The sequence below is a fragment of the Centroberyx affinis genome, unplaced genomic scaffold (genome assembly GCF_046629955.1).
Source record: "Centroberyx affinis isolate AG114_WGS23_722 - 3 ecotype Tasmania unplaced genomic scaffold, CSIRO-AGI_Caff_v1 ptg003460l_1, whole genome shotgun sequence".
NCBI classification, from domain to species: Eukaryota; Metazoa; Chordata; class Actinopteri; order Beryciformes; family Berycidae; genus Centroberyx; species Centroberyx affinis.
Window position 1 is genome coordinate 290,991 of NW_027281424.1, and position 26,223 is coordinate 317,213.

The window sequence follows — 26,223 nt, forward strand, 5'->3', positions numbered from 1 at the left end:
CTATAGTGCTGCGAAAATACATCGACACAAACAAGACCTTCTAGTTAGTCGGGTAAAGTCGGGTAAATAAGGTGCCAGATTCTGATATGGAAAACTTTATTGTTGGTATGTCATTAGCTCTCCCAGGAAAATAGTCTTTTATATCGGCTCATTAACACAAGCTTAGAAACATCAATAAAAAGCAGATTTGCAAATATTACTAAAACGCAGATTGTCTCTCATTGCCTCTTTAGAAGCTTTATGGTTATGGGAATAAGAGGTTTGTTGTGTTTTTACAGGCCAATAGGACTGTAATGTATCTAGCTGGGAGAGGATGGAAGGAGTTGTTGTGTAGATTTGAGGAGTCCAGAGAGACGAGTGTGGCTTTTCTTCAGACTGACTGTTCATGAAGTTCTCATAGTTGTGACTGGGCAGTGCAGCGCTGGTCATTTTGCCTGCTTGACTGATGTTGGTTGACATTTTTACCAGGATGAGAACCTACTTCAAATTGCATGGTGAATTCACAGTGAATTGTTATTGGTCTGAATTGAACAAAATATACCTCAGCAACACATCCTCAGGCTAAAGGTCACAGCCCAAAGATCTGTTTCACAATCACGGTAGTTTGTGATTCACGAAATTCCACTTATGCTTTTGCTCTTTGACGCTCACATACCTTTCAGTTTTTCATTTCTGTTTTTTTTTTTTTTTTTTACAGGGCTGAATGCCTTTTCAGCATAGGCCCTTTGCCGCTATACACCCACACAGCCATAGCAACACGTTGTCGTTTCTTAGTAACCACATTTACGCAATGAGTAAAGAAATTGAAGGTAGAGTAGGCATGGGTAAGGTCTAGCTTAGAGCCTTATATAAATCTATCGAAGGCTCCTGCGAGTGAAAGGAGAGAGAGTCTGGCTCAACAACTGGAAGTGAAATCTCATCAGCCTTCATCAAATCCAGACTCTCAGATGGGCTAAGCTTTTGTTTGGTGAAAATCAATCAATTAGACAAAGATAGATAAAGAGGTGTTAAGATGCTTTTAGGAATCTGGGCCCCGAGCTTTTTGTTTGCACCTGAATCTCAATGTACGCTGTAGTCAGCCAAGAGAATATGTGTTGTATGTACTGAGGTCCTTTCTGCGTCTTAGTGCAGACACCTGCACAGCTATATTTTTAATTATATCTTTGTTAATTATGTTACTGAAATGTGACCCAATATCCTGTTCCCAGGTTGTTGGTAGAAGATTACACCCGAGGTAATGAACATACCCAGCAATTGAACCTGTAATTGGACTACACTGATAAGCTAATTATTTCCAGAGCTAACAAGAAATGACTCCTGTTGTATTACATGGGTGCAATTCAGAGAGCATTTTGATGTAAGCCCCTATGTAATATGTGGAGGTCACTCCTTGAATAACAAATGTCCCTAATCACAAAACTCTTTTTGGAATCCAAGAAGTAAATCCAGCAGGATTTGTTCCAAAGTGATGCAAAATCCAATCAAAACCTATTATGCTTTGAAATAAATTCTTTAGCATCCTATTAGACAGTCAAACATGATTGTTAGAGCCCTCGAAGGTTTAAATGGAAATGGAAAAATGGAAAAATTCCTACTGTTTTTTATAGTCCTTGTCAATCATACAAAAACCCTGTAGGACTGCTGTTTGAATCTTTTAGGTCTCTAACAATCCCATATAATAAGGATAAGATTTGTCTTTTTGGTTTCCTATAGGACTTTTTGACAAGGAGTGCAATTACATCAATATGATGTAGTGACACAGTGAAAAAGAAAAAAGTTGATTCACCACCTATATAGAAATTAAATTCACGGCAGAATGAAGTTTTATTTTCTTAGAGTGTAACTTAAATGAGATAATTACTATATTATATACTACTGATTTACATCCAAGAGAATGATAATACGTTACTGAGTTAAGATGATTTTATCCTCCACTGCATCCATGTAGCAATCCCTCCATGTTTCTTGTTCCTATGGCAAAATATGATATACATATACTGTATATACATATATATGATATATGTGTGTAATATGTTTACACACACAGTTTGCTTGGGGTCACTGCACTTAATCAGAGAGGTCTGAAAATGTTGGTACGCGTTAAAAAACAAATTCAGACGCATCAAGCAGTCTCATTCAGTCTCATTCAGACTACCTGGACAGTATTTTTAGATTTGTGACCGGTATTGTTTATGTATTGATTATCTCTGACTATATTATATCATTGATTGATTGATATATTATATCAACAGAGAGACATTTTCTGCCTCATGCCCCCTGCTAATTTACACCCTCTAATCACTCGGACCTCTTTGTATTGTGAGGACTGTTTTTGATGTGACACATGGATTCCACTGCCCGCTCTCTTCCTTAATGAACTGATGTCGGTGCTGGGGGGTGGAGGGAAATGGCACTCCACCTCACTCCTTCACTGATAAATATAATACCTGCCTTGTAGTGTAGTGGAGGGGGAGGCGTGGAGAGCTTTTGTAATGCAATAGGCGAGGAATAGATCAAAGCATTAGGCCCGGTGAGGAGATTGTTGGGAGCAGTTTCAGATTCTTAAACCAAGGTACAGAACAGGCTGAATTGCCCGTCAAAGAGAGCAGATGCTGATGACGAGGTGTCTCTCTGTCATCCGTCATGTTCCACCGTTGCTCCAGGAGTGGAATAGGGTTTGTGGCGCACTGTGCCCCAGGCCTTCATTTCTACGCTTCCTGTCCCACCCCCACACATCCCCCCCCACCCCCCACCCCCCTCTGCGGCCTACAGGCCACGGCTTGCCCAGAAATGAGATCATACCTTGGTGAAGGTGCCAAAAAAACTGAGGCCCGCCGCTCCACCACTCCCCTCTGCCACCCCAAACACTCCTCCCACTCGTCTGTGTGGGCACAGCCACTCTCTAACACATGCTCTCATATATAAACACCCACACCCTGCGTGCACACGCGCACACACACACACACACACACACACACACACACGGATACATACACACACGGACACGCGCACGCACACAAACATACAGGCACGCAGATACGTGCAAACACACACGCACACTGTTACGTATACACACACGCACACAAAAAGTAGTTACATACACACACACACACACACTGTGCTAGTACAGTGTGATTCCGTGTTAGGTTATTTTTCTGTCTGAGTGCCAACAGGAAATGCCAGGGGACTTGTACCACTGCTCTTCCATAATATGAACTCATGCACACACACACACACACACACACACACACAAAGTATATCCACCTCCTACCCTACTGCACTCTTTAACACCATCACTCTGTCAACTTTGATCTCTATCACAACACTTTAAGCCCAAACAAGGTGCCACAAGTTATTCAAGTCAAAACTTATACTATAACATATTTCACAGCTTGGTAAATACATACAGTGTGTGTACGGTGTTGTTGCTATATGTTCTGTCTACACTATGTTTGAAAATTTGTGAAAGTTGCTGTTGCTTGTGCCTCCCACAGGTGTATAAGTTCATGGAAAATGAGAGAAAAGGTAGGCTCAGTTGTCAATTAGATTACAAAACCAACAAATTCTCCCCCCCCCAGATTGTTACTATTTCTGGATTCTTCTGTGTTGAGATCTGTGTGTCCTGCTGCCCCCTGGTGGCTGAACATCCTCCACTCCGATTACATAAAACAGCGTTGTGTGTGAGTCATCACCCCTGAGTGAGGACAGATGGGAGGAGTGTGTGGTGTGTGTGTGTGTGTGTGTGTGTGTGTGTGTGTGTAGGACTGGGCGGAGCAAACAGCAGTGGACTGTGAAATAAGGGCTTTCCCCTCTCTCTTTTTCTCCTTCTCTCTCTCGTTCCTCAGTTTTTTTTGTGGGTCAGGAGAATCACTTAGCAGACAAGATGGCCTCGGTTAAGTCAACTAGAGGACACACAAACTGCTGCGAAAACAGGAAGTCACCGCAGACCTTTTGTACATGCCACATCCACACACAGAGGTCGAGCGCGTTATCCTCGCTCCTCTCTTTCTCTGCAATCACATTTTTTATATTATAAGTCCCAAATATATCATCTTAGGATGGGGATACAGGCTTTCATCCATCCCAGATAAAGCATACTGTGAATAATGGGGAAGAAGAGATAAATAAATGAAGAGACAGTGATCTTTTCATCCTAGTAGTATGTTCCTGACATACAGCTGCTGACAGCTGTGAGATTTTAGGCTGCACTGGAGTATGTTTCACCGTGGGGGTTGTTTCCATTTTTGATAGGGCAACCAGATGGACAGAAATAGACATTGCCCACTGGTTAGAATATTAGAGGTTGAAGATGGATGAGAGAGCAGTGATGTTGCGGAAAGAAGAAGAGTAAAAACTGGAATTAACTTTGCTGCGGCGCAGAGATGAAAAGGTATGTTGTTTTATTTGGGATCAAATCTTAGACAAAAACAAAAAAAAAAGTACAACATGATCAGCAATGTGACACACCTAGAAATGGCAGTGAGTGAGAGCTTGAACATAGGTACGACCGTGAAGGATAAGGGAGGAGCGTGGCTGCTGAGGTCTGATCTGAGTGGTTATTGAATCACGTCTATCAACAAAGAAACAGGACTGACAGGAGGTGAAGTGACAAATAGAGTCAAACTGAAGATAAGGATGTAAACTCGTGAAAACGGATGAGTCCGGTCATGTCGGTATCAGCGGCAGTGAATCACTTCACCTGAAGAGAGACAGAAAATATGGCGATGCCACGCAGATTTTTTTTTTATCATCCCTTCACAGATGTCAAGAATAAATCTTCAGAGTGCGATCCCTTACAGCTTCTATACACATTGACCACAGAATGACGCTGTCAGACAGGTGTAAAGTACAAAAAAAATGAACTAAATCATGAATAGTTTAAGGTGATATCCTAAGAAAAGGGAACACAGACAGCAAATGGACAGATTAAACACAAGGGAATAGATTTGACTGGACACATTTTTTTTATCATTTAAGGCTATTTATCTGTAAGACATTACCGCTACACTTTCATTTGTATACTGTATTGTATTGTATGTATGTTCTTCCACTTGAAATCATTGGCTGACAGAAAAGTGTGGCTTTTTTTTGGATGAGTAAGTAGAAGAAGCTAGCAAGGATGCAGCATCTTATCACAGTGACTGGCTGAACTGCTTTGACCACTTTGGACTTGCATATTGTTTTACAGCTTCTTCCTCCTTTTTTTTTTGCATCTTCTCCCATGCTCTTTCTCTCTCTCTCTCCCCTAGAAGGCGTACGGCCCGACGTAGATGGAGAGTCTGAGGGCGGAGCTGGTCTGGTAGCTGTTCTGGTAGCTGAGCAGGGGGTTGACAGACACCATCTCCAGGTCCAGTGTGTACTCCCTGGGCCCCGACACGGCGCGCGCCAGCACCAGCATGGCACTAATATTGTTGATTTGCTGAAGGAGAGAAAACAAATGTTCTTCAGCACATTTCTACAGCTGTGGGAATTGCTATAACAGGGTTTGACTAATATGGGTTTTTGAAGGCCGATACAGATAGTTTAGACTGAATAAGGAGCTGATAGCTAATATTTTGTGCCAATATTCAATATCTTTAAATCTGACTATTTGCATGCCAAAATTACAAGGATTCAGTGAATGAATCAGCCTCTAAAACAGCATTTACACCATCATGTGACACTAAAGCTGTCCACTGAAACCTAGACATGTAATAGACATAGTGATTCTCCTCTCATGATATAATATAAATGTACAGATTCTAGGCCTTTTCTCTGATTACAGCTCATGTCAGCAGTTGCAGAAGTAACTGGGATCAAAGATCTCAACAACCATCACATCACTGGTTTGCCGCGCTCTGTGCTCACCCTGATGTAGAAGTCTCCGTTCTCGTCACCGGAGCGGATGCGGAAGGTGTTGTAGGCCCCCGGGGAGACGCTGGTGGCCTGGATCTGGAAGATGTCGGAGGGGACCGAGCGCTCCGAGGTGATGCTCATGTAGCGATGGACGATGGAGAAAGGCAGATCTCGACAGGCAGGCTTGGTCACAGGGCAAACACAGCGGCTGGACGCACAGTGGAGAAAAAAAGAATCAGAGTCAATTTATGCCAGGGATGGGACGATATATATCGAAATTCAATATGTCGCAATACAAAAATGTGACAATACGTATCATGGGGCAGAAAAATGAATTGTGATATTAGCTCCATTTTATTCTGCTGTAGTAATCACAAATGAGACGGCTTAACCAGCACAATTTCACAAGCTCTCCATCGGAATCATATTGTTTGCACTTTGTAAAGACATTTTTAAATTGTTGTTTACATTCTAGCAAGCCAACGCCATTGCTATAAATATTTATGGCTCAGAAATAAATATAATTCTGCAGTCAGACATTCTTGTCATTGAACTTTTACTTATTACATCGTATCGTGATGGCATATCGAATCGCATCGTGAGATAAGCAGATCGTCCCATCCCTACTTTATGCACCAAGTGCAAAAAGTGCAGGATACACAGTAGACAGTAAATATCACTTCACATATATATAATCAAGCAGAGTTTTTGTAAAATTAACAATAAGGTTTAGTGGGTAATTGTCACTAAATTAATCACTGTCCACTTGCTGTCATTCAGTGACCATGCGCCCAGTGAAAGTGGCAGTTCATAAATCAGCCAGCAGAGGGGGTAATGTGATACAACTGACAGGAGAGTTCTACCAAAATCTGGGCAAATACCTAAAATTGTATTTGAACAGTAGCCATTTTTCCCCAATGTTTCAAAAACACATTTTATACTACAAAATCATCTTTGAAGCATTAATGGCGATCCACACCTGTTACCAATTCAACACTTGTTTCACCACTGTAATAATTCTCTAATTGTACTGGGCCAAGCTCAAAAGGAAAGGTCACAAAGTTGGACACACATATGGAAAAAGTAATTGGAGTAATCTTGCAATTTGAGCCATACTCCATGCAGGAACTGATTATGTTTTGAGTTGATGGCCAGCACATATTTTAGTAATGGAGAAAAGGTGTGTGTGTGTGTGTATGTGTGTGTTTGCCTGTGAACGCACACACACATTCATGCCTGTCTGCGTGCGGGTGTGTGAGGTGGAGGGTCACTCACTTATCAGACACTTGTACATAAGGGTCTTGGCATCGGTTAGTGTCAACACACTGGTATCGTCCATGGATATTCACGCAGGTCTGTGTGTCAGTACACTGATGTTCACCTGTCTCGCACTCATTTATATCTGGGGACGGAAAAGAGTTCATGACGTTTGAAGACTGAACAGGACAAGACAAGACAAGACAAGAATAGAGCTGCTCAAATGCAAATATATCTGTCAAAGAATGAATTGAGTCAAGTACTGACTCAGTGCAACATTTGTGGCTATGAAAGCACAGAGAGGAAAGTGTTAGTTCTGGGAGGAAAAGGGAGCAGGATGTGCTTACCCTGGCAGAGTCTGGTGCCGAGCAGCTGGTATCCTTCTGGGCACACGCAGGAGAACTTCCCCGGTTCGTTGACACACTGGTACTGGCACAGGTAACTGGAATAGCTGCACTCATCTATGTCTGTCCGCCATTAAAGGTAGAAATGGACCGGAAAACAGAGCAGAAGAACATCATAGAAACTGGGTTGTGCTGTGTTGTAATGGTATATAGTGTATTGCACACAGATAGACAGACAGACAGACAGACAGACAGACAGACAGACAGACAGTCTCCTACCATTGCAGGCAAAGCTATCAGGCCCTAACTCGTAGCCCTGGTCACAGCGACAAAGGAAGGTGCCGTATGTGTTGTAGCACCTCTGGGAACAGGGGGCACCCATCTCACATTCATTCACATCTGAAAGTAAAGAGGGGTTTATTATTTCAGTACACTGTGAATGTCGCATGACGAATTTCAGTGCGATGACAATGACTGTGATAGTTGAGTCCTAGGTGTTATCGTCCAGACGCTGGCTGTACTATTTTTGGACGGAGAGGGCGTCATCTGTGTGACCTTACTCACCGATACAAGATCGGTTGTTTCCTGCCAGCTGGAAGCCGGGTTCGCACTGGCAAGAGAAGGAACCGGGGACGTTGACACAGCGGTGTTGGCAGTACCTGTACCTGCACTCGTCAATGTCTGAGAGAGAGAGAGAGAGAGAGAGAGAGAGAGGGATAGAGAGAGAGAGAGATAGAGAGATAGAGAGAGTGAGAGTCAGCAGAGGGATATTCACATTCCCACAGTTCATTAAGCTTACTCTCCAGACCATAGCTAAGCTCACCCCAGGTCATGTTAGCGATACATTTTTCAGAGTTGCCATGACTCAGCCTGCTTAGTTACGCACGTTAAAGGGTAAATGAAGGAGATTATCTCACCAATGCACTCTGTGCCAACCTTGCGGTAACCATCCGGGCACTGGCAGGTGAAGGCGCCCAGCGTATTGATACACTGCTGGCTCGGCTGGCAGTCGTGGTCATCTCGCTCGCACTCATCCACATCTGTGTGTGTGGGGTGACATGACACAACATGTAAAAATTGTAGCTATTGTGAGTGAACGCAGCATCATCCAGCATGATTGAAAGAGGAAGTGTGTCTATTAGAGGGCAGACTATTAGGAAGGCGACTCTTGTTCCCTTGAATTTGCGCCCAACAGCTGAGAATGTCACATAAAGCTGAATCATTATTGTTGTCTCATGCAGACCAGATGAACACCTAACAGTCCTCCAGCACAAGTAGCTTTCTCACCACAAGTCCGGTTTTTAAAACAGAGCAGCTGTCCTCGTGTGAAATCTCCAAATTCCGACACTCTCTGTCCACCCCCCATGGACACATACTCACTCACACCCACACACACTGCACCAACATGCTGCCTCCAGTCCAAACACCTGCTATGGCCACCTGTCCCTTACAATCTGTGGGCACTGACAATAAATTAACACAAACACACACACAAACACAAATGATCAGTCATCCCGTGGCCACCTGTCTACCTCCAACCCCCCAACGCTACCCACTACCAGACACCCACCCACACAGCTGTCTCCCTGGGGCTCGTAGCCCAGAGGGCAGGGGTTAAAGGGCTCATTGACGGTGGGCGTGATGGGCGGCTCTGGGGCTGGGATGACTGAGGCGGAGCGGGGAAGGCACAGGTACCCTCCGTAGTGGTTGAAGCACTTCATCTCCCCCTTGCAGGCATCTGGAATGGTCTCACACTCGTTTATGTCTGGTGGGAGATGCAGAGAGGGAACAGTGTCAAGCTGCCATTGTCATCGCTGACCATGAGGTAAACACAATATGTACGTGTTGGGAACAAATAGGAGGAATAGTTAGAGAAAAGACAGGGAGCAAAGGAGCGAGGACGATGAGACTAGATACCAAGCTGTAAAAGTTTTTAAAAAATGAAGATTATAGCTTTACCTTTGCAGTGCTGAGTCTGAGGGTCCCATTGATACCCATCTGTGCATTCCTACAAAGAGCAGCAGAGAGACAAACAGTGAGAAAGAGATGGAGAGAAAGATGTGTATTATCCTTCTGAGCCAAGTAGTTGCATAATATATCCATTATGCATAATGTGTTCCTAATAGGACCGAGTTGAATAGAGTAGCATGAAAAAAAGGAGCAAAGACTATGGCACTTTGTTTCCTCATTATTCATTCAGCAGTAGTGGGTCAACATGTCTACCGCAGCTAAAGGATGTGTGAAATTGTAAAATATGTTATTTTAGCCGAAATTTCCCTTCAAAACACAAAGAATTTAGGGCCGATGTTTAGAAATAGTGTCACTGTCACCCAGATAGAGCAGTTTTATTGCTGCAACCTGCATGAAAACAAAAACTGGGACCAAAACAGGGATGGATGTGGAACTAAAATCAAAGTTAGCATACAAAATATTTTAAAGGGAATACTGCTATGGAATAATGAGGAAGAATAAGATAAGGGAATAAGGGAGAGAGTTGTCTAGTAGGAGACAAGAGAGAGCGTTTGAGGCCAAAATTTAAACCAACATCAGTTCCAAAAAGAAAAAAAGAAGTGATACCAACTGACAGGTACAGTATATGAAGGAAAGGAAGAGAGGATGCAAAGAAAAAGAAAGGAGTGAGGGGAACAGAGAGGGAGAGAAAGAGATTCATCCATCCTTACCGTGTAGGTGTCACTTTCTGTAGGTGGCTGTGAAATAGCACTGCGGAGGAGCACAGACACACACACACACACGCACAGGACTGACACACAAGCGCCCTGCATGCTAATGCACTAATTGTCGAGAGATGGGATAGGAACACACGTAAACACACGTAAACACACGTAAACACACAAACACAAACACACTCACACACGCAAACACACACACAGCTTTCAGACAGATAGCGGCGCCTTCGTTAAAGATGAGAGAGGCAGTTGACTTGTGATGTGCAGAGCAGCCAAGTGGTATCTGTACTACAGAGAGAGAGAGAGAGAGAGGGGGGAAGAAGGTGGTAAAAGACATAAAAAGAGACTATATTAGAAACTCAGAAATCACAAAATGCTTCAATTCATTCTCAACACACTGCTGTGCTTCAGGACTCGGCACTGTATGCTGTTCTCATAGCTGAACTGGATAAATCAACTCTCAAAGAAACCTGCTGGAGCCAAATTTTTAAGCAGTCAGTCACAACACAAACAGGTAGCTTCTTGGACTTCATTCACTATTTGTCAACCAAACAACTCTCCCTTGATCCCAGCAAGAATAAATGGGATGAATCACCCTGCCAGGAGAAAACATAAACATCATGACGTACTCCATCCTTCAGCTGAAAATAACAAAGTCAACATCGCAGAAATACTTTCATATTAGCTCCTCACAGAAAGCCCTCTGTGTCTGCAGACTGGCAGACTACAACTCTTAGGAATGAGAGTCTCGCTGAGAGCCGCCTCCAGAGGCTGACTTTACTGTGCATCAGAGCAGCGTCTGTGGAAGCACATAAATCTTGACAATTACCTATCATTATCATTACCTACCTATCATTACCTATTTTACAACACGCCACACATCGTCACCAGCTCAGCTGCTTCAGTTTCTGAGACAAACTTCAATTACATTAATTTGTCTCCATGACAGGGATTCTCCTTTTTTCTGAAGCTGCTATAGTTTCTTCAATAGGTCATTTGTCTTTGTTGTAGTGTATTTTTGAGTTAAGATTATAGTGTATTATGTTCTCTGAGTATACTGACTGGGCTTTACTCCCAGTAGAGGCACAACCGTCCTTCATTTAATGTTCCTGGAGAGAAGCTACAAGTGTTTAAGCTGACCCTAAACATAGACAAGTCACCTATTACCGCTCCTGCAGACCAAAAACTTTTCTAAGCAATTTCTGAGCAAGCATTGTTTTCAAAGTCAGTGAGCTCCAGTCAAAATATATGAAGAGGAAAGTTATAATCATGGCTTTCCTGCTGTGTCTAAGTGCGTCGATTCACAGACACACAGACACACAGACACAAACTCCAGAGGCCACATAGTAAGCATGGCTTATTGTTGTTTCATGCCTAAGACAAACACAAGGCCGCAGAGTGACGTTCATGGATACCCTCAAATACTCACTGGATGACATCACATGCCGTCCGTGACCTTTGCGTGGGGAAAGGCTGCAAAATATGCTCGCACCCTTTAAGCACAGACGGCAACACATCCCACCGTGCAATCAGGCGGCCGCAGTACGTGACCTCTCTGTGTTGGCACAGCGGCCGCTTACAACTGGCAAAAATGTGACCCGAAACCACCCAAAAACAAACTGACCATCAGTCCAGGGTCCAGTCACTCACTTGCTGCTGAATGTGGGCAGCAGGGAGGCATGGGTGTTGCCCCGCTGCCGCTGAACATCAAGTGGCGGTGGACCTCTGGAATGCCCGTGGCAAGGATGTGGGCGCCAGTTCTCAGCCGGGATGCCCTGCCACGGCAGTGGTTCCCAGAGTATCAGGTTCTGGGAAACCCCCCATGGTTCACATAAGAGGACAGCTGGTGCCAAACCTCCAGCCACTGGTCTCCCAACCTCTCATCTCACTTCATTGTGTAGGAGGATGCCAAAAACGTGGTCACGGTGCAGAAGTTCATTGTATGGGTTTTGTCTACCACTGAGGTAGAGAAATACCCGGTTACTGTGACTCTACCTCAGTAGTGGCTGAATTATATAAATGTCTCTGCTGTAACACCTGCTGGGTGCTTTATCTATTCATATTACTTCTGCTGACACTTAAATAATGAATCGTCTGTTAATAATATGACAGTAGAAAATTGCCCAGTCATTATTCATTGTGGCATGGCCTCAGTAACATCTGCAACAGTAGGCTGACCCATCGTTAAATTCACACAGTCAGCAGAATTTAACAAGCCAAATATCTGCAGGGTTATAAAAGTGATCTCATGGGGACCAGGAAAAACACTCAGCTGGACCACACACACAGCAATGCACATGTGTGCTCACAGACAGATAGACAGACAGACACACACACACACACACACACACACACACACACACACAGAGTAAACTGAAGGATGGTCATGTCTTGTAGTGTATACATAACTAGCCTTGTTCTGTTCTGCTTGGCTGTGCATGGAGCAGCTGTAGAACATGGTGGCCCAGTGTACTCCAGCTATGCTCTGTTACTCTTGTGGCAGTGAACCCGCGAACCCGAGGCCCGGGGGCCTTTCATCTCACACCGCTTAACTCCTGTTGCGGGACACTCCATATTCAGTGATGGATAGTGGCCTACAGGAGAAACACGCACACAAAAACCACACTGTACCCATACAAATCCCCTCGGAGCTGTTCTGTTCTCCCAGCGGTGCCGCTCTGTGCACTGTCTCCCTTTCAGTTGCAGTAAAGTATGTTAAAGTGCAGTGATGTATTAGTGTATGTATACAGTGTGGCGAGGGATGATGGACTTAACAGGGAAGATTTATTCTCTGGGGCACAGCTCTCCTTGCCATGCCGCAAGAGGGGGGAGCTGTCAAATGTTCGCAATTAGGAGTACACAAACAGTGATAAAATGCACTGCACAGAAGTGGCCTGTCAACAAATAGTAAGGCAGTGTGTTACGCTGTGATGTCATCCAGGTTGTGAGTGTGCGTCTGTGTGTATGCTTGTATTGCAGCTGTGTGTGGCACCTGTTTCTCTCGTTTGATACGGGGTGTCTAGCTTTCTCATGGTGTAGCCGTAACTTCACCCAAAATTACCAAATGTCTGACACATTTTTTTTTTCATGCCTTAGGTTACTGGGAGGAATGAGTAAACTTGAGATTGTGACATGGGATTTACATGTTGTGAAATAAGGAATAAGGAATTTTGCAATGTATAATAACACACCTACTGTTACTCACTGTCTCTCTCTTCCTGTCTATCCGGCCCCCCCCCCCCTCCTGTTACCGTCACTAAAACACAAGCAAACTACACAAACACTGCGCTATGTTATCTCAGCTCTTGTAAGGAGCCAACTGTAGCTGGGAGAGCAGAGCAGCAGAGAGCGGAGCGGTTAGTGTAGCTGTGACGTGTATGGCCCCTGCCACAGGACTGAAAGTGGGTAAGAGGTACACTTCGCCTCCCCTACTTCTCCTCTCGGTGACATATTGCTCTCACATGCTCAATAAGTCATCCGGCAGTTCTCGTTTTTCACACGCATCCCTTCTAACACAGACACAGACACACATCAAACGTTAAAACAAACACAAGAGGAACTCACAGACAAGCCTCGGTCTTCAGGTTCTGCCTTTCTTTCTGTCCGGCTCCTCTCTCTCTCTCTGTCTGTCTCTCTCCGGCCGGTGTGCGCGCTCCTCTCCTCGCTGTGCTGGTCCCGGGTGAGCTGGCGTACAGCAGTGGTCCCTTTGCTCCTGCCTCTGTGACCCTGAGAGAGTGAGTGGGGAGACCGACAGCTGGAGCAGCTGAACACATGCGAGGGAAGGAGAGAAAGAGAGAGCGAGAGACAGGGAAGAGGGAGAGGGAGAGGGAGGAGAGAGGGACAGCCCATTCCCACCCCCCCTCTGGCCCCCTACACTGCCATCCTCCACTCTCCAAACCCCCTCTCCCTGACCCCCCAGGATGCAAATTCCTGGTCTGCGGCCCAAATTCCAAAATTCCAAATCCGTCCAAATCGCAGGCGGAACAACAACTCACATAGATTCACACACATAACCCCCCCACACACTTCCGGCTGCCCCCCATCCTCTTACCCAATGCCCCCTCTCACTGGTCACACAACACACCTGGTTTCATTTAAACCAAACCCCCCCCCCCCCCCTCACCAAAAGCCCCGAGCTCTCCCTCCCTCCCTCCATTTTCCCATTTACCCCCCATCTATCTATACTTACCTCCCCCATCTTTTTTCTTTTTCCATAAAGCGACTAAGCCCTGACTTTGCCTCGCTCTCGTCCAATCTGACATAGGGGATATTTATAGCTGGGGAGAGAAGTTAATGGAATGTGGACAAAAATTAGAGAGTGGAAGAGAGAGAGAGAGGGAGAGAGAGAGGACACATATTCTCTGGAAAATGTGTTAGCTCATTTCACTGAATATCTGGAAACTGGAGGTTGTTTCTGGATAAAATACAGAAAAAAGTCATTATTCTTGACCAACATTCCGGCTTTGTTGCTCTCAAATCGCACATGACTAATGCATTAGTGCTCGCTGCATCATTTCCGGTAGTATTTCTTCCTTTCAATATTTGTAGTCTCTTCTGCAGCAGGCTGGAAAGTCATTGCTAATCCATATTTATCTTTTATTTTATGCTGTTTTTTTAAAGCCTGAAATAACTTGAAGCATAATTTGTTTAGGTCACCCTTTTACTTTCCACACTATAAATGCCACATCAAAATGAAATAAACACCGGCAGACACATTACTATAATTGCAGGCTTCATTCCAAGATGAGACACCGTTTGAAAAATGTGACAGGCACTACAAAATGATTGCCTGCATGAAAGTTTACAAATGAATATTATTTAATAGCCATATTAATACCTTTTTCTTACAAAACCGTAACATTTTAGCAAGTGCAATGATTTGTTTTAATCGGATGACAGATGAACATCAGGCAACAATTTTAGTTTTTTTTCCCCAAAAGAAGATAAATAGTGTTTTGGAATGAAATCCTTCAATTAGCCCCCACTTGTTTTTGTGTCCTGCGGTTCTGGTGGTGAGGGGGATGACAGCTGTCATTACAGGGGGATGTTGTTAAAAATCACACACTCAATCACTCACAACCCCCTAGCTTGACCAACTGTGCCCCCCTGGCTGCTCCCCTATTCCCATGACCACACACAGACACCACACACACTGCTTGAGGATTCAATTCTTAATAAGCTCCAGATACTATTCAATATCCAACACACATGACTGATACTCACTACTGCATACTGAGTGCAGTGCAAACCTCCGGCTTTCTTCAATTTTGTTGTTTGATTTCTATCTCTACCTTTCTTTCTATCGCTCTCATTCTGTCTCTAATCTCTATCCAACACTCACAAGCTCCGTAACAAATATAGCTGGCACGGGTTCAAGATAACATGTGTAGCGTATAAGAAAGCTGATTAAAACATAACACAAAACAGAAGGACATTTTGATGTAAATAGGTTAATTTTTATTTACAAACAAATGTACAGACATCGCAAGGAAACCAGTGCTTATGGTAGGAAAACAGGGCTTTGAGAGGCAGAGTTCATCACCAGCGACGAAAAGAAGGGCAGAGAAAGCACAAACCGAGGACTAAGATAACAGCTTCAGCAGGGGGAAAGATAGATAGAAAACAAACGGAGGGAAGAGGGAGGAGAAGAGGGGCGAGCAGACGAGAAATGTTTCAGTCGTGGTACATTTTGAAGATACAGCTTTTGACAACGCCCATGTATCTGTCCCACACAACCTGATGTCTGAGGGAGAGAGAGAAAGAGAGAGAGAGAATAAACTGTAAGTTATTATTATTATTAAACCTTTATTTAGACAGGTAATCTCATTGAGACACGGGGTCTCATTCTTAAGAGAGACCTGGTCGGGGGAACAGCAGCAGTACAGTACGTAGTAAGTAAATGGAGCAAAGGCATACTGTAAGTCTCATGACAAACTGTTATTATGAAATCTGGGTGAAGTGAGTAAATGAAGCAATCTCTGTTCATTTGCCGTAACGGGGGGGGTCTGTGTTTCTTTTAATACGGTTGTGGGATGAATATCTCTTTGTTAAGCGTGTAGTGGTGCAGGGTTGTGTAAACCGTTAACTACATTCCAGAGCGGCTGCGCTAGAAACAAGGTAACTACAGTTTAAGAAATCAGGGGCGAGATAGGGTGACACCCACTGGCAGAACAGGGACGTCAATATCAGAGGCATCGCTCTGAAACACTTCTGCATACCAACTTAAGCCTTAAACCTGAGTGCTTCAGCAGCGTTTGCCAAAGAATATGCCCTTATTCAGATGCCAGTTAGTGGATACTTCAACCAAAGCACTGTACAGTATCATGAGTGCATGTATTTTTAGCATAGGCGGCCCCAGTGGGAACCGATGAGATAACCCAGTGCCACGCTCTACCCGATAGGCTTTACAAGGCGAAACTTACACTTGCTTGAATAACCTAAACTTACTTGAATGTGTCAAGAATGTGTGCAGAGTTGGTGTAGTGAGTGAGGTAGAGTCTCATGTCCGCAGCTGTCCATCGGTCTGAACGACACGGCTCAATAAACTGGGGGAGAAAAAGGAGGGGAGAAGGGGGGGGGGGGGGGGGGTCGTTACATCACAAGGTCTCATAGGTAGTCAGCAGGCCTCACTGCCCTCGGGGAGCTGAGCTGAATGGTCTCTCTTTGCTTACAACACGCTGACAAACAGGAACTAGTATTTTAAAACACACACACACACACACACATACACACTACCTTCTCCACAAGATCAATGAAGAAATCTCTGACGTCTTTTGTGTTGGTTAACTTTGCGGCAATGTTGACGAGGCCTCTGGAAAGATTCTACGAAGAAAATAACATTTTTAGCTTGCTATCAGGCATAATAATGATGCTACTCAAAACATAACGTAATTAAAAATTGATCTAGAAATTATGCCATCATCGTTTATTGTTGCAGTTGCAGACCAATTACATTCAGGATATGATGGGGATGTGATGTTTCTCACCTTGAAGTTAGCCTCCATCTCATTAAAAGCTTTAGTCTTTCCCCTGAGCGCTGTACACACCAGACTGAACAGAGAGGAGAGGACAGCAACAGAGGGACAGGATCGGGAATAAGAGAATGAGGATATAATTTCATATTTGAAAATGGGTGTCACTTCCCAAAATAAAAAAACAGGTCAGCAACAAATATATAAGCTTTTGTGTTTCCGTCACCTCTTGTGTTGATCCAGTAAATCCTTGTCAGTGATTAAAATCTTCAGTTCTTTCAGCTCTTGTAAAAACTCTTTATCCAGATCTACGTCCATGTCTTCCACCATGTTATCTAAGATGAAAAATCACACATCACTTTATAAGACTTTTTTTAACCATATATGTTAACTAAGGCCTGGTCTAATGTACAGCAATGGCCAGTGAGGTAAGGTTAAGTTTATGGAGCCTATAAAACAAGGGGTAATCAAACCTTCAGACAGCAGGGACTTGCAACAGAAAACCATTTGGGCACAGACCATCAACTAAGAAAATGTTGCCATTTCTGGTTTTGACTAAGCAGAAAATAATAATCCTGTCTAGAGGTGGGGTGATAAAAAGCTGGGAGGATGGAAACTATGATCAGAATACACCTAGGCTCAATTCCCTTAATGACAAAATTATTTTCAATTTGCCGAGGACCTACAAGACCTTTTCAAGGACCTCTGGTGGTCGGACCTCACTTACAGAAGTACTGCTTTAAATGTGCCTTTCACTTCATAGACAAAATACAATAGGGTTTTAGGCAAGATGTTTTTTTATAAGCTCTTTGCAGTTTTTATCTCACTCGCCCAAATGTGTATTTCATATTATCTTTTTTCCGTTTTATCACTTCCATGTTTTATCACTGTGCAACAATAAAACTAAAACAGAACCATAGTTCCAGTTAATATATCAGTTATATAATTGAATAAAATGATGTATATGCCCTTTACTTCTCTAAGAATAACAGCAGCAAATGGCCAAAGCAAACAAGAGAAAGTGCTCACCAACGGCCCCAACTGTCCAGTTGTTGATGAGTTGCCCAGCACAGAAGGCAAAGTCCTGGAATGTGAGATACTGTAGCTTTCTTTTCCCCGTCTCAAAGCGATTGTTGGTAAAGAAAACAATGGCAGCATAATCCCTGAAATGAGCAGAGGAGTCAGAGGCTAACAAAATAAATCAAGACAATCAGAAGGAGGTGTTGTGTTTATTGTTTTTTTTACCTTTATTTATTCAGGGAAGACCAAATTGAGAGCAAAGCCCTCCTTTTTCAATGGTGCCCTGAGCACAAGCTATATAATTTACAACAACATAATGATCAATTGAGATACAATTATACTGGAAAATAAATTTGGTCTGAAGAACCTGTAACATTGGCCTTTTCAAGTGCTATTACGTTAGAATTAGCAAACAATACAAAATCCTGGCCAGGAATGATTCATCATAAGCAAAAAAAAAAAAGATTTCAAACAAAACCTAAGTTTTATAAAATAAGCCTGAGGCAGGAAGGCGTCACTCTGTTCTCCTGATTGATTACCTTGCTAGCTTGTCAGAGAGAAGAAAATGTTGACGAATGTTCTCCACCAGGGGTCCCTTCAGCTCCTCCACAACTTTGAAAACACGCTTGAAGTTGTCAAACTGAAATTAAAGACATGACACAGGAGAATTACTAAAATGACAACAATGTGATTTCTGCTTAACCTGCACCAATACTTGTCCTTGAGCAGCAGCCCCCTCACTGCTAAAAAAAAACTGCTCCCACTGCTATAAAAATGTTGACACAATAGAAATTCAGCATGTCATAACTTACCATTCACTCAAAACAAACAAATATAAGGCAACTGCAATAAAACTACTTTGTTAATCATGGCATATAATAACCATAATGAAACTGAAAGACAGACTAGGACCAGGAGCAAGTCATCAATCCTGGGGTAAATACTGAGCACTGCTATTTATGAACAATCATTGTGATGCTCAGATTGCACTCACCTGTCGTCTGCAGCTTTTCAGCGTTACGCCTGTCTTTGCACTGACGTCGTCCAAGTCTTTCTTGGTTCCTTTTGAGAGTTTCTTTCCCAGGACCTCCCGGACAAACACATCATCAAACGCATAGTATCTATACAAGGAAACAGAGCGGCAAAATGAGGAAACGTTTACGGCTATATTCTCATCTACCGTGTCAAGGAACAACAATAACAGAGTATGGTGTGTGGATATGACAGATATGACATCAGACAAAAAGAAGGCATAAATGCTTGATTATAGCCTCCTGGCGCTTGAAAGAACAAATTCAATGAAGCAAGACACACACATCACAATGACCAATAAATGTGGAACACCTTCAAATGACAAAAGATGGGTACAAAACATCAGATATTGGAATAAGTGAGATCGTCATTACCGCACCTCTCTATGAGCATGGCTTGTCGATGAGGTGGGATCTGGAACAGCAGCTGGTTGCCTAGTTTGGACGGGCTGTACAGGAGACGCTCACACATCTGGAAAGTTCTGTATTGGTCCATGGTGTCGCTCAGCAGGACATCTGCACTCGCCTCACACTCCTCCATCACTCCGCCTTCCATTCGCACCTTCACTGCATCGCTCACTGTGCAAGGGGATAAAACAGAAAAGCATGGTTGACAGGGAATCCATTGTTAGTGATATAGCTGTGGTTTCTGACCATGGCTGATAAACTGTGCTCACAAAGCTTACTGATATGGTGTGATTATAGAGATGAGTAGGTACTGTTACTATTGCGCAGGCTGTGGAAGTAAATGCAACGGTATCATTCCATTATATTTGTGTCAACAGGGATATTTTATGACATGACTGTGATAAGTGCTGTGGGTTACAATGAAGCTAGCTGAGTTGTGACTGCAACCATATACTGTAAGCAAACTGTGGGGTGGTGGGACAGAAACATAACACTGGTAGTGAATTTTGGACTTTTTTTTTGGACCTGTAAGTCAAGAAAACATTCATATCCCACCAAAGTGGTAATGCCATTGGTGGAGAGCTACTAATAAAATATCCAATATGCATGTGTACACAGCTCTGTAACTCTTGTTTACAGTGTCTATTTTAAAATGTCATTTTTATGGAAAAACAAGTGCCAAAGTGTGTTCCACCATTGTATTCAAGGCAACTTGGATATTTCTGACTCCAAGTGAGAAGGATCAATATGAGGAGGACAGTGTCGTCACCAAAGCTTGAACAGGCGTTCAAAATCGCCCCTTCATGACAACAGTGTCTTCCCAGGTTGGGAAATTCTCAGTCCCTAGTTATCATGAGCCTTGGCATGATGTGTGTGAGTAGGGAGCTGGTAGGGATTCATAGTGTCTTTCCCCCGTATCTGCAAGCATCCGCCCTGCTGAAGTGTTCTTGAGCAAGACACTGAACCCCTACCAGCTCCAGGGGTGCTGTTCTGTAGCCGACCCTGACCTCTGACCTCCCTGTGGAGGAGGTCAGAGGAATCACACTATCACTATTATTAATACTATTGGTGAGTGTAATGTTATTTCCACAGTTACACAATGTGTAATTTCCACAGTATCCTGGAGTAAGAGTGATCCATACCTGTGTAGCCATCCAGCCAGAGCTGATACACTTCCTCATCCATGATGGTGGTGTTACCCACAAACACATCCAGTTCCACTGCCATCTTCTATGAGACAAAGAAGCAAGGGGGGGAATGAGAGACTTTTTAATACAATGTTGAAACAAACATAACAAATATTAGCACTAATATTAACCAATAGCAATAACTGTCTGATTAGCTCAGCGCCATGAAAATCATGGCTAAACATGGAAGCATGGTGACTTTTTACCTTGTTATCACTGTTGTTCCACGTAGATTTGAGCAGGAAGCTTTAATACAAGTCTACCGTTCACTTCTATCAGCTGCGGTGGCTAAATTTAATTCCCATGGCAACCTACTCCATTAAAGGCTAGCTTGCTGCGTTAGCTAACTGGCTAAGTTACCACCGTCAGCGGTGAATAAACGGATGTACTGCACAACAAAATAGTCAGTTAGGGGCTAACAAACATGGCAGTACGATTAGCGTATTGGCACCAGTTTTTACACTCGTCTATAAAACACTAACATCTACTAACTGTGCTGTCTTATGCCTAATGCCTTGTCAACAGTAGCAGTCATGCAATTCACGCTTCCTGTTTCGTGACGTCACAGGAAAGGCTCGCGGCGCCTCGTTGACACACTTTAGGATGACAGGCGCCAGTATCTTATCTAGATGGTCCCAATTTTGTGCTGAATTGGTGTAGGACTGTTGGAAGAAGAAAATATTCGACATACTGGCGAATATGCGGCGATAACTTTACGGATGCAGACAAAATTGCAATGTACGACAGGAAATTACAGGGCAGTGCCACTCCGTCTAGCAGGAATGCAGGCGGGGGATGAATGTGTTAATAATAAACCGTAATGGACCCATAACCGGCCTGGACCTAATCGGAATGTCTTTGGTTCAAGACAGCTTCATCAGTCTCAGAGCCTATATTCACCTAGCCAACATACAGTGCGCCTATATTACACAATTCAAATATCCCGTTCAGTTGACATAGACCTAGTATCAATTTGATCTAATATCCAAGGCATCCATGAATATTTATACAGTGTATTAGTTGTAAATAAATTACTATAGCGAAATGTAACTATTCGCCCAGCCCATGCAAGAAGAATGCTACAGCCAATTCATAAGGTAACATGTAAGGCCAAATGTTATTCATGCGTATTGGGAAATCCAGTATTATTGTTGATCTGTTGCCCTCTCATTTGTGCTCTTAGTTATTTTAAAATGTGTCAAAACTGTGATGTGTGCGTGCAGTGGCTGCGTGCTTGTGTGCAATGTGTGCACACTCTGCTCTCTTTTCCTCCGGCGATTAATCTAAATAAATCCCTCCAAATCCCTCTCCTCACCCCTCCCTTTTTCTGTATCTGCATGTGTCCTTCAAAATCACAAAAGGGAAAAACGACTCGGTCAACTGTCTTTTTGTTGGGTCTCCCATTGCACATCAACACCCCCCATCCCTAACCTCATAGTAGCCTGACTCCGTCCTCAGCTCCCCCTGCATGGTTAACACCCTACATTGTTATGGCCTCACTGAAACAATAGAGGTGGGACAGAGGGCGGAAGGATGTGGCTGAATGCCTCAGCTTAAACCATGGAAAAGGCCTACAGTCACACTTTCCGTCACTGTGTTTGAAAAGAAATCACTACAGCCAGGAGTCACCCGTGATATGACTACAGTGTGCAGTGTGTATGTGTGTTATATAGCTTTATAGGAAATAACTTAAGTTAACTCAATGCTCTCAAATGCTATTGGCCTATGCCTTTCATCTATAGCTTTTTTTTAACACCGAGAGGCTAAATGTCTCTATGGGTTATCAATCTAGAGGATATAACGTGGTTTCTGGTCATATGCCTTCAGTTGTTGAGGAAATGATGTCATTCCAGTGGATTCAATATACTGGAAAGGAAGACCCGGAGGAAATGGGTCCTTTTCCTTAGCAGTGTGTGCTTATCCCTTGCCTTTACACTGATTTCCAAGCAGATGATAGAGGTAAATAGGGCTTTTACACCTATCCTGTATGTTCCTGAATCCAAGTGGGGGCGCACAAGTGTAGGCCTGCGCTGAGGGAGTAGGCTACATCTCCTTCAGGCATCTTAATGTTTTTCACATTACAACGGAGCCGGTCAATTCAATGGGACCACAGGATCAATCGATTCTGTTGTATTTTTGTCCATTCATCAGTTTTCTTATACGTAGCGACCAGGCTATAGGATGGCTGTGTCGAAGGCCACTGGAAACCTCACTGGAAATCACGAATATTTTCTGAGATTACGCTCTGTGACCACTGTGTCAAGTCAGTCAGAATAAAAAGTACAACTTCCGATAACACCATTCAAATTAAAAGCCGAAGAACGAACTTGCTGAAACGTTCATGAGTAAAACAAACTACCAAAGTTAAAATAAAGACTATGTATGAGGAAAAGTCTAAAGCATAGTAAAACATATTTCCCCAAGTGTTGTTATTTTGTATAATACTTTATAATTCATTCGATTCGAGATTTACAAGTTTGATGTATTTTATTTTGAAGGCCACATCCAACAACTTCCGTCACGGCTCTGCTTTCTGCGGCTAGCTTGACGCAGCTCGCTGCTACGCGGAGTCAGCCGTGAAAGTGAAGGAGGCGGACATTGTTGTAATAGCCCAGCTCCAGAGGATGAGCACAGCATGCTGCACATATTTTGACCAGATACAGGGCAAGACTGGATTTTTTTTTTATCATTAACTAAAGAATGAATCGTTTGTAGTGAAACTATTGCGCCGTATGGACACAGTCTTCAAACCGCTGGGAAGAGACTTCATTCAGCCGAAGCTTCCCATCCGTTTTGATGAGACGACATGATGCCAGCGACATAAAACCATAACATCTGTAGGGTGTGCAAGGTTGTTGGATTAATCCCCGATGTATCGGTTCCGCCTGTAGCATAACGCCTACAGGACGACACTTGCCTCCTGACAAAAGACTGGGAGAGAAAGGAGGTAAAATAAGGATAGTTGTATTCCCGAAGGCCTTTGGAGCACACAGCCTACTGTTGAGAGGATGATAGATTGATATTAATGGGATTTTGTGCTTCGTTTTCACACCCGACCCCATTAAGGCAATAATCACAGAGAAAAGACACTGGGTATACAGTCTATAAAATAGGTCTGAATGCACTGCGCCCAGAAGACAGGGATCTAAATAAAGATCTCACATGCTTTTCCTTTGATTTTGCCTCAAGTGGGTTTCCATAGCATCTGGAACAAACTGAAGATATGATGAAGATGAAGATATGTTGACTCGGTGTTGAGCATCCTGGATATTGAAGTGTCCAGTGCATACATAAGTTGTTTACATCTCAGCAATTTTTTGGGAGACTTCTCAGGTAGCCTATAGGTTTAGTTTTGTTAGGGGAAAAAATGGGGAGCGACAGTGAGATATTTAATAGAGAATTGTCAAAGATGTCCGACGACGATTTGCTGGCATGCTCCAAGGAAGAGCTGGTGAGTCGGCTGCGTAAAGAGGAGTCGGACAAAATCTCAGCTCTCATTCAGCGCGGGCGGCTGATAAAGGAGGTAAATAAACAATTACAGGGACATCTCCTCGAAATCAGGGAACTGAAGGTCATCAATCAGCGTCTGCAAGAGGAAAACACGGAGCTGCGCGACCTGTGCTGCTTCCTCGACGACGATCGGCTCAAAGTGAAGAAGCTGGCCCGGGAATGGCAGCTGTTCGGGCATCACGCAGCCAAAGTGATGCGGGAGGACCTGGGCGGGTACTTGAAAAAGCTGTCCGACCTGGAGCGCATGCAGGACGGGCTGGTGAAGGAGAATTTGGACCTGAAGGAACTGTGCCTGGTGCTGGAGGAGGAGTGTGTCAGTAGAAGTGACTCCAGCCCCGGCGGGTCGACTGAGCTCAACCTGCCCTGCATGGTGGCCCGGGACCTGGGGGACGGAAGCTCGAGCACCGGCAGCGTCGGTAGTCCGGACCAACTTCACCTGGTGTGCTCACCTGATGACTGATGACACAGGGGCTTGTTTTGGTCAGTGGCCTAGCTGGGCTGCTGCAGCTGTTTGACTTTAAATGAAGAAGCTTTAGGGGTGATATGGTGACACAAGAAATGATGTTCAAGCTGGCTACTTTGTCACAAAATACAAACATGGACGAGTTGGTACAAAAGCATTTCTGAATGCTGCAAGGTTTGTGTGCCACTAGGTTTTGACTTGACAAAGATTCTACCACTATATTGACTTTTTTCAGGACCTACAGAGACATTCAGTTTAGAGGCATTTGCCAGATGATAATGTATCTAAATTTTGCATTGTTTTTTTTTTCTTTTTTCTAATGAGTCTTCTGTTTTGGGACATTCTCCTTTTTCAGTGGTCTGTTGTTGGGAAAAAATGGGATCAAAAAAGTGGGTCGCATATAATTTTATCTCATGCACTGGACTAGCCTACACTGGTAGAAGCCTTTTTCTATTGCACTGGACAGCGCTATCGTGGATCTTTAAATCATATGGATCTAAAGATTCATTTCAATCCAGTTTTGAGCCATATTAGTCCACTGAATTCCAATAGCACTGAAATAGATGAGTTGTGATTATAAATAATAAAAAAAAAGACAATTTGATATTTGCTTTTGTTAGAGACCCAGTAACTATGTGTAATAGTTTATGCATTCTCTTCCTCAGGACAGGATTGGAGTGCCATATGTGCATGACGATTATCACAATTTGTACATTTGTCTGACTTCTTGGCCCTTCAGGTTTCCTCTGGGTGGGGCCGGTGTGGATAATGTACATGTACTAACGCCTGGGAAGAGCCATCATACTAGTTTAGGTCTCGGATGGGACACGATATCATTGGACCTCACTCAGAGCTGAACTGCACATGCCTAAGTTCTGTCAGACACTTTTGTATCAAACTGGAAACTCTTTGTATCAAACTGGAAGGTCTACAAGTTTTACGTAATGATTTATATACACGGGGCCAGAAAGGCAAGCTGTTTTAAGTCACCTGTATTTCATTTTGTTATTACATTGTTGTTGTTGATGTTTCGATTAGCACACCACAGCTAATACACAATTTAAGTTGGCAATGGTCAGCACTCTATGTAACTCATGCTTTGTGTTTACTCTGTAACATTAGGGATAATCTTCTCTTTTACTCTTCTTTACCTTGATTTATCAGTATTAACTTGCATTATTAACAAATACAAATTTCAGTTTGAATCATAGATAATGCACATGGATTGGAAAAGATTTGCTTTGTTGTTGGCTGTTATTGGTGGGCTGCTCGTAGTGCATTGAAGAGCTTTAAATACAGTGGTTATGACACTTTGTTGTGTGCTGACCTTTCTTTGTGTGTTTGACTTTGCAGAAACCGATGCATTTACATGACACAAAATGAATGATTTCTGTACTTGTTTGTTTTGACCTCTGTGTCCAAACAGACGGCGCTTGATTGATGCTCGTCTCCATGTCACACAGCCTGACTTTATGGATGTTAATCAGTTTTATTTTTGGATCCCTATTTG

General features: G+C 43.4%; 3 protein-coding genes across 4 annotated transcripts; 1 reads left to right on the forward strand and 2 right to left on the reverse strand.

Annotated features, from left to right (window-relative positions):
- Positions 1 to 4,393: 4,393 nt before the first annotated feature.
- On the reverse strand, positions 4,394 to 13,872 carry efemp2a (EGF containing fibulin extracellular matrix protein 2a). Of its 2 annotated transcripts, none has more exons than XM_071539419.1 (11): positions 13,688 to 13,872; positions 10,118 to 10,406; positions 9,396 to 9,444; positions 9,007 to 9,201; positions 8,354 to 8,476; positions 8,001 to 8,117; positions 7,716 to 7,835; positions 7,440 to 7,559; positions 7,111 to 7,237; positions 5,848 to 6,043; positions 4,394 to 5,419 (listed from the first exon to the last, which is right to left on the reverse strand). In XM_071539419.1, exons 2-11 carry the CDS (start codon positions 10,217 to 10,219, stop codon positions 5,246 to 5,248), a joined length of 1,323 nt encoding a protein of 440 aa, XP_071395520.1. In that variant the 5' UTR covers positions 10,220 to 10,406; positions 13,688 to 13,872; the 3' UTR covers positions 4,394 to 5,245. The 2 variants fall into 2 exon arrangements, with proteins under 2 accessions (XP_071395520.1, XP_071395519.1); XM_071539418.1 differs by having other exon boundaries at positions 10,118 to 10,411.
- Positions 13,873 to 15,577: 1,705 nt separating this feature from the next.
- Positions 15,578 to 21,286, reverse strand: fibpa (fibroblast growth factor (acidic) intracellular binding protein a). The gene is made up of 11 exons (XM_071539453.1): positions 20,947 to 21,286; positions 20,696 to 20,783; positions 19,526 to 19,724; positions 19,109 to 19,235; positions 18,654 to 18,754; positions 18,124 to 18,257; positions 17,321 to 17,429; positions 17,110 to 17,173; positions 16,859 to 16,945; positions 16,571 to 16,668; positions 15,578 to 15,866 (listed from the first exon to the last, which is right to left on the reverse strand). The coding sequence occupies exons 2-11, from the start codon at positions 20,778 to 20,780 to the stop codon at positions 15,797 to 15,799; spliced, it is 1,074 nt and encodes a 357-aa protein (XP_071395554.1). The 5' UTR covers positions 20,781 to 20,783; positions 20,947 to 21,286; the 3' UTR covers positions 15,578 to 15,796.
- A 2,068-nt stretch (positions 21,287 to 23,354) lies between these two features.
- Positions 23,355 to 26,093, forward strand: ccdc85b (coiled-coil domain containing 85B). The gene has a single exon (XM_071539460.1). The coding sequence runs from the start codon at positions 24,108 to 24,110 to the stop codon at positions 24,708 to 24,710; it is 603 nt and encodes a 200-aa protein (XP_071395561.1). The 5' UTR covers positions 23,355 to 24,107; the 3' UTR covers positions 24,711 to 26,093.
- The last annotated feature ends 130 nt before the right edge of the window (positions 26,094 to 26,223 follow it).

Coding starts and splice junctions, on each gene's coding strand:
- ccdc85b (XM_071539460.1), top strand. CDS start 24,108: ATGGGGAGCGACAGTGAGATATTTAATAGAGAATTGTCAAAGATGTCC.
- fibpa (XM_071539453.1), bottom strand. CDS start 20,780: ATGGCAGTGGAACTGGATGTGTTTGTGGGTAACACCACCATCATGGAT. Junction 17,174..17,320: donor TTACTGGATCAACACAAGAG/GTGACGGAAACA, acceptor CTCTCTGTTCAG/TCTGGTGTGTACAGCGCTCA. Junction 15,867..16,570: donor CACATTCTTGACACATTCAA/GTAAGTTTAGGT, acceptor TCTCTCCCTCAG/ACATCAGGTTGTGTGGGACA.
- efemp2a (XM_071539419.1), bottom strand. CDS start 10,219: ATGCAGGGCGCTTGTGTGTCAGTCCTGTGCGTGTGTGTGTGTGTGTCT. Junction 6,044..7,110: donor TATGTACAAGTGTCTGATAA/GTGAGTGACCCT, acceptor CTGTGCGTCCAG/CCGCTGTGTTTGCCCTGTGA. Junction 5,420..5,847: donor ACGGAGACTTCTACATCAGG/GTGAGCACAGAG, acceptor TCTCTCCTTCAG/CAAATCAACAATATTAGTGC.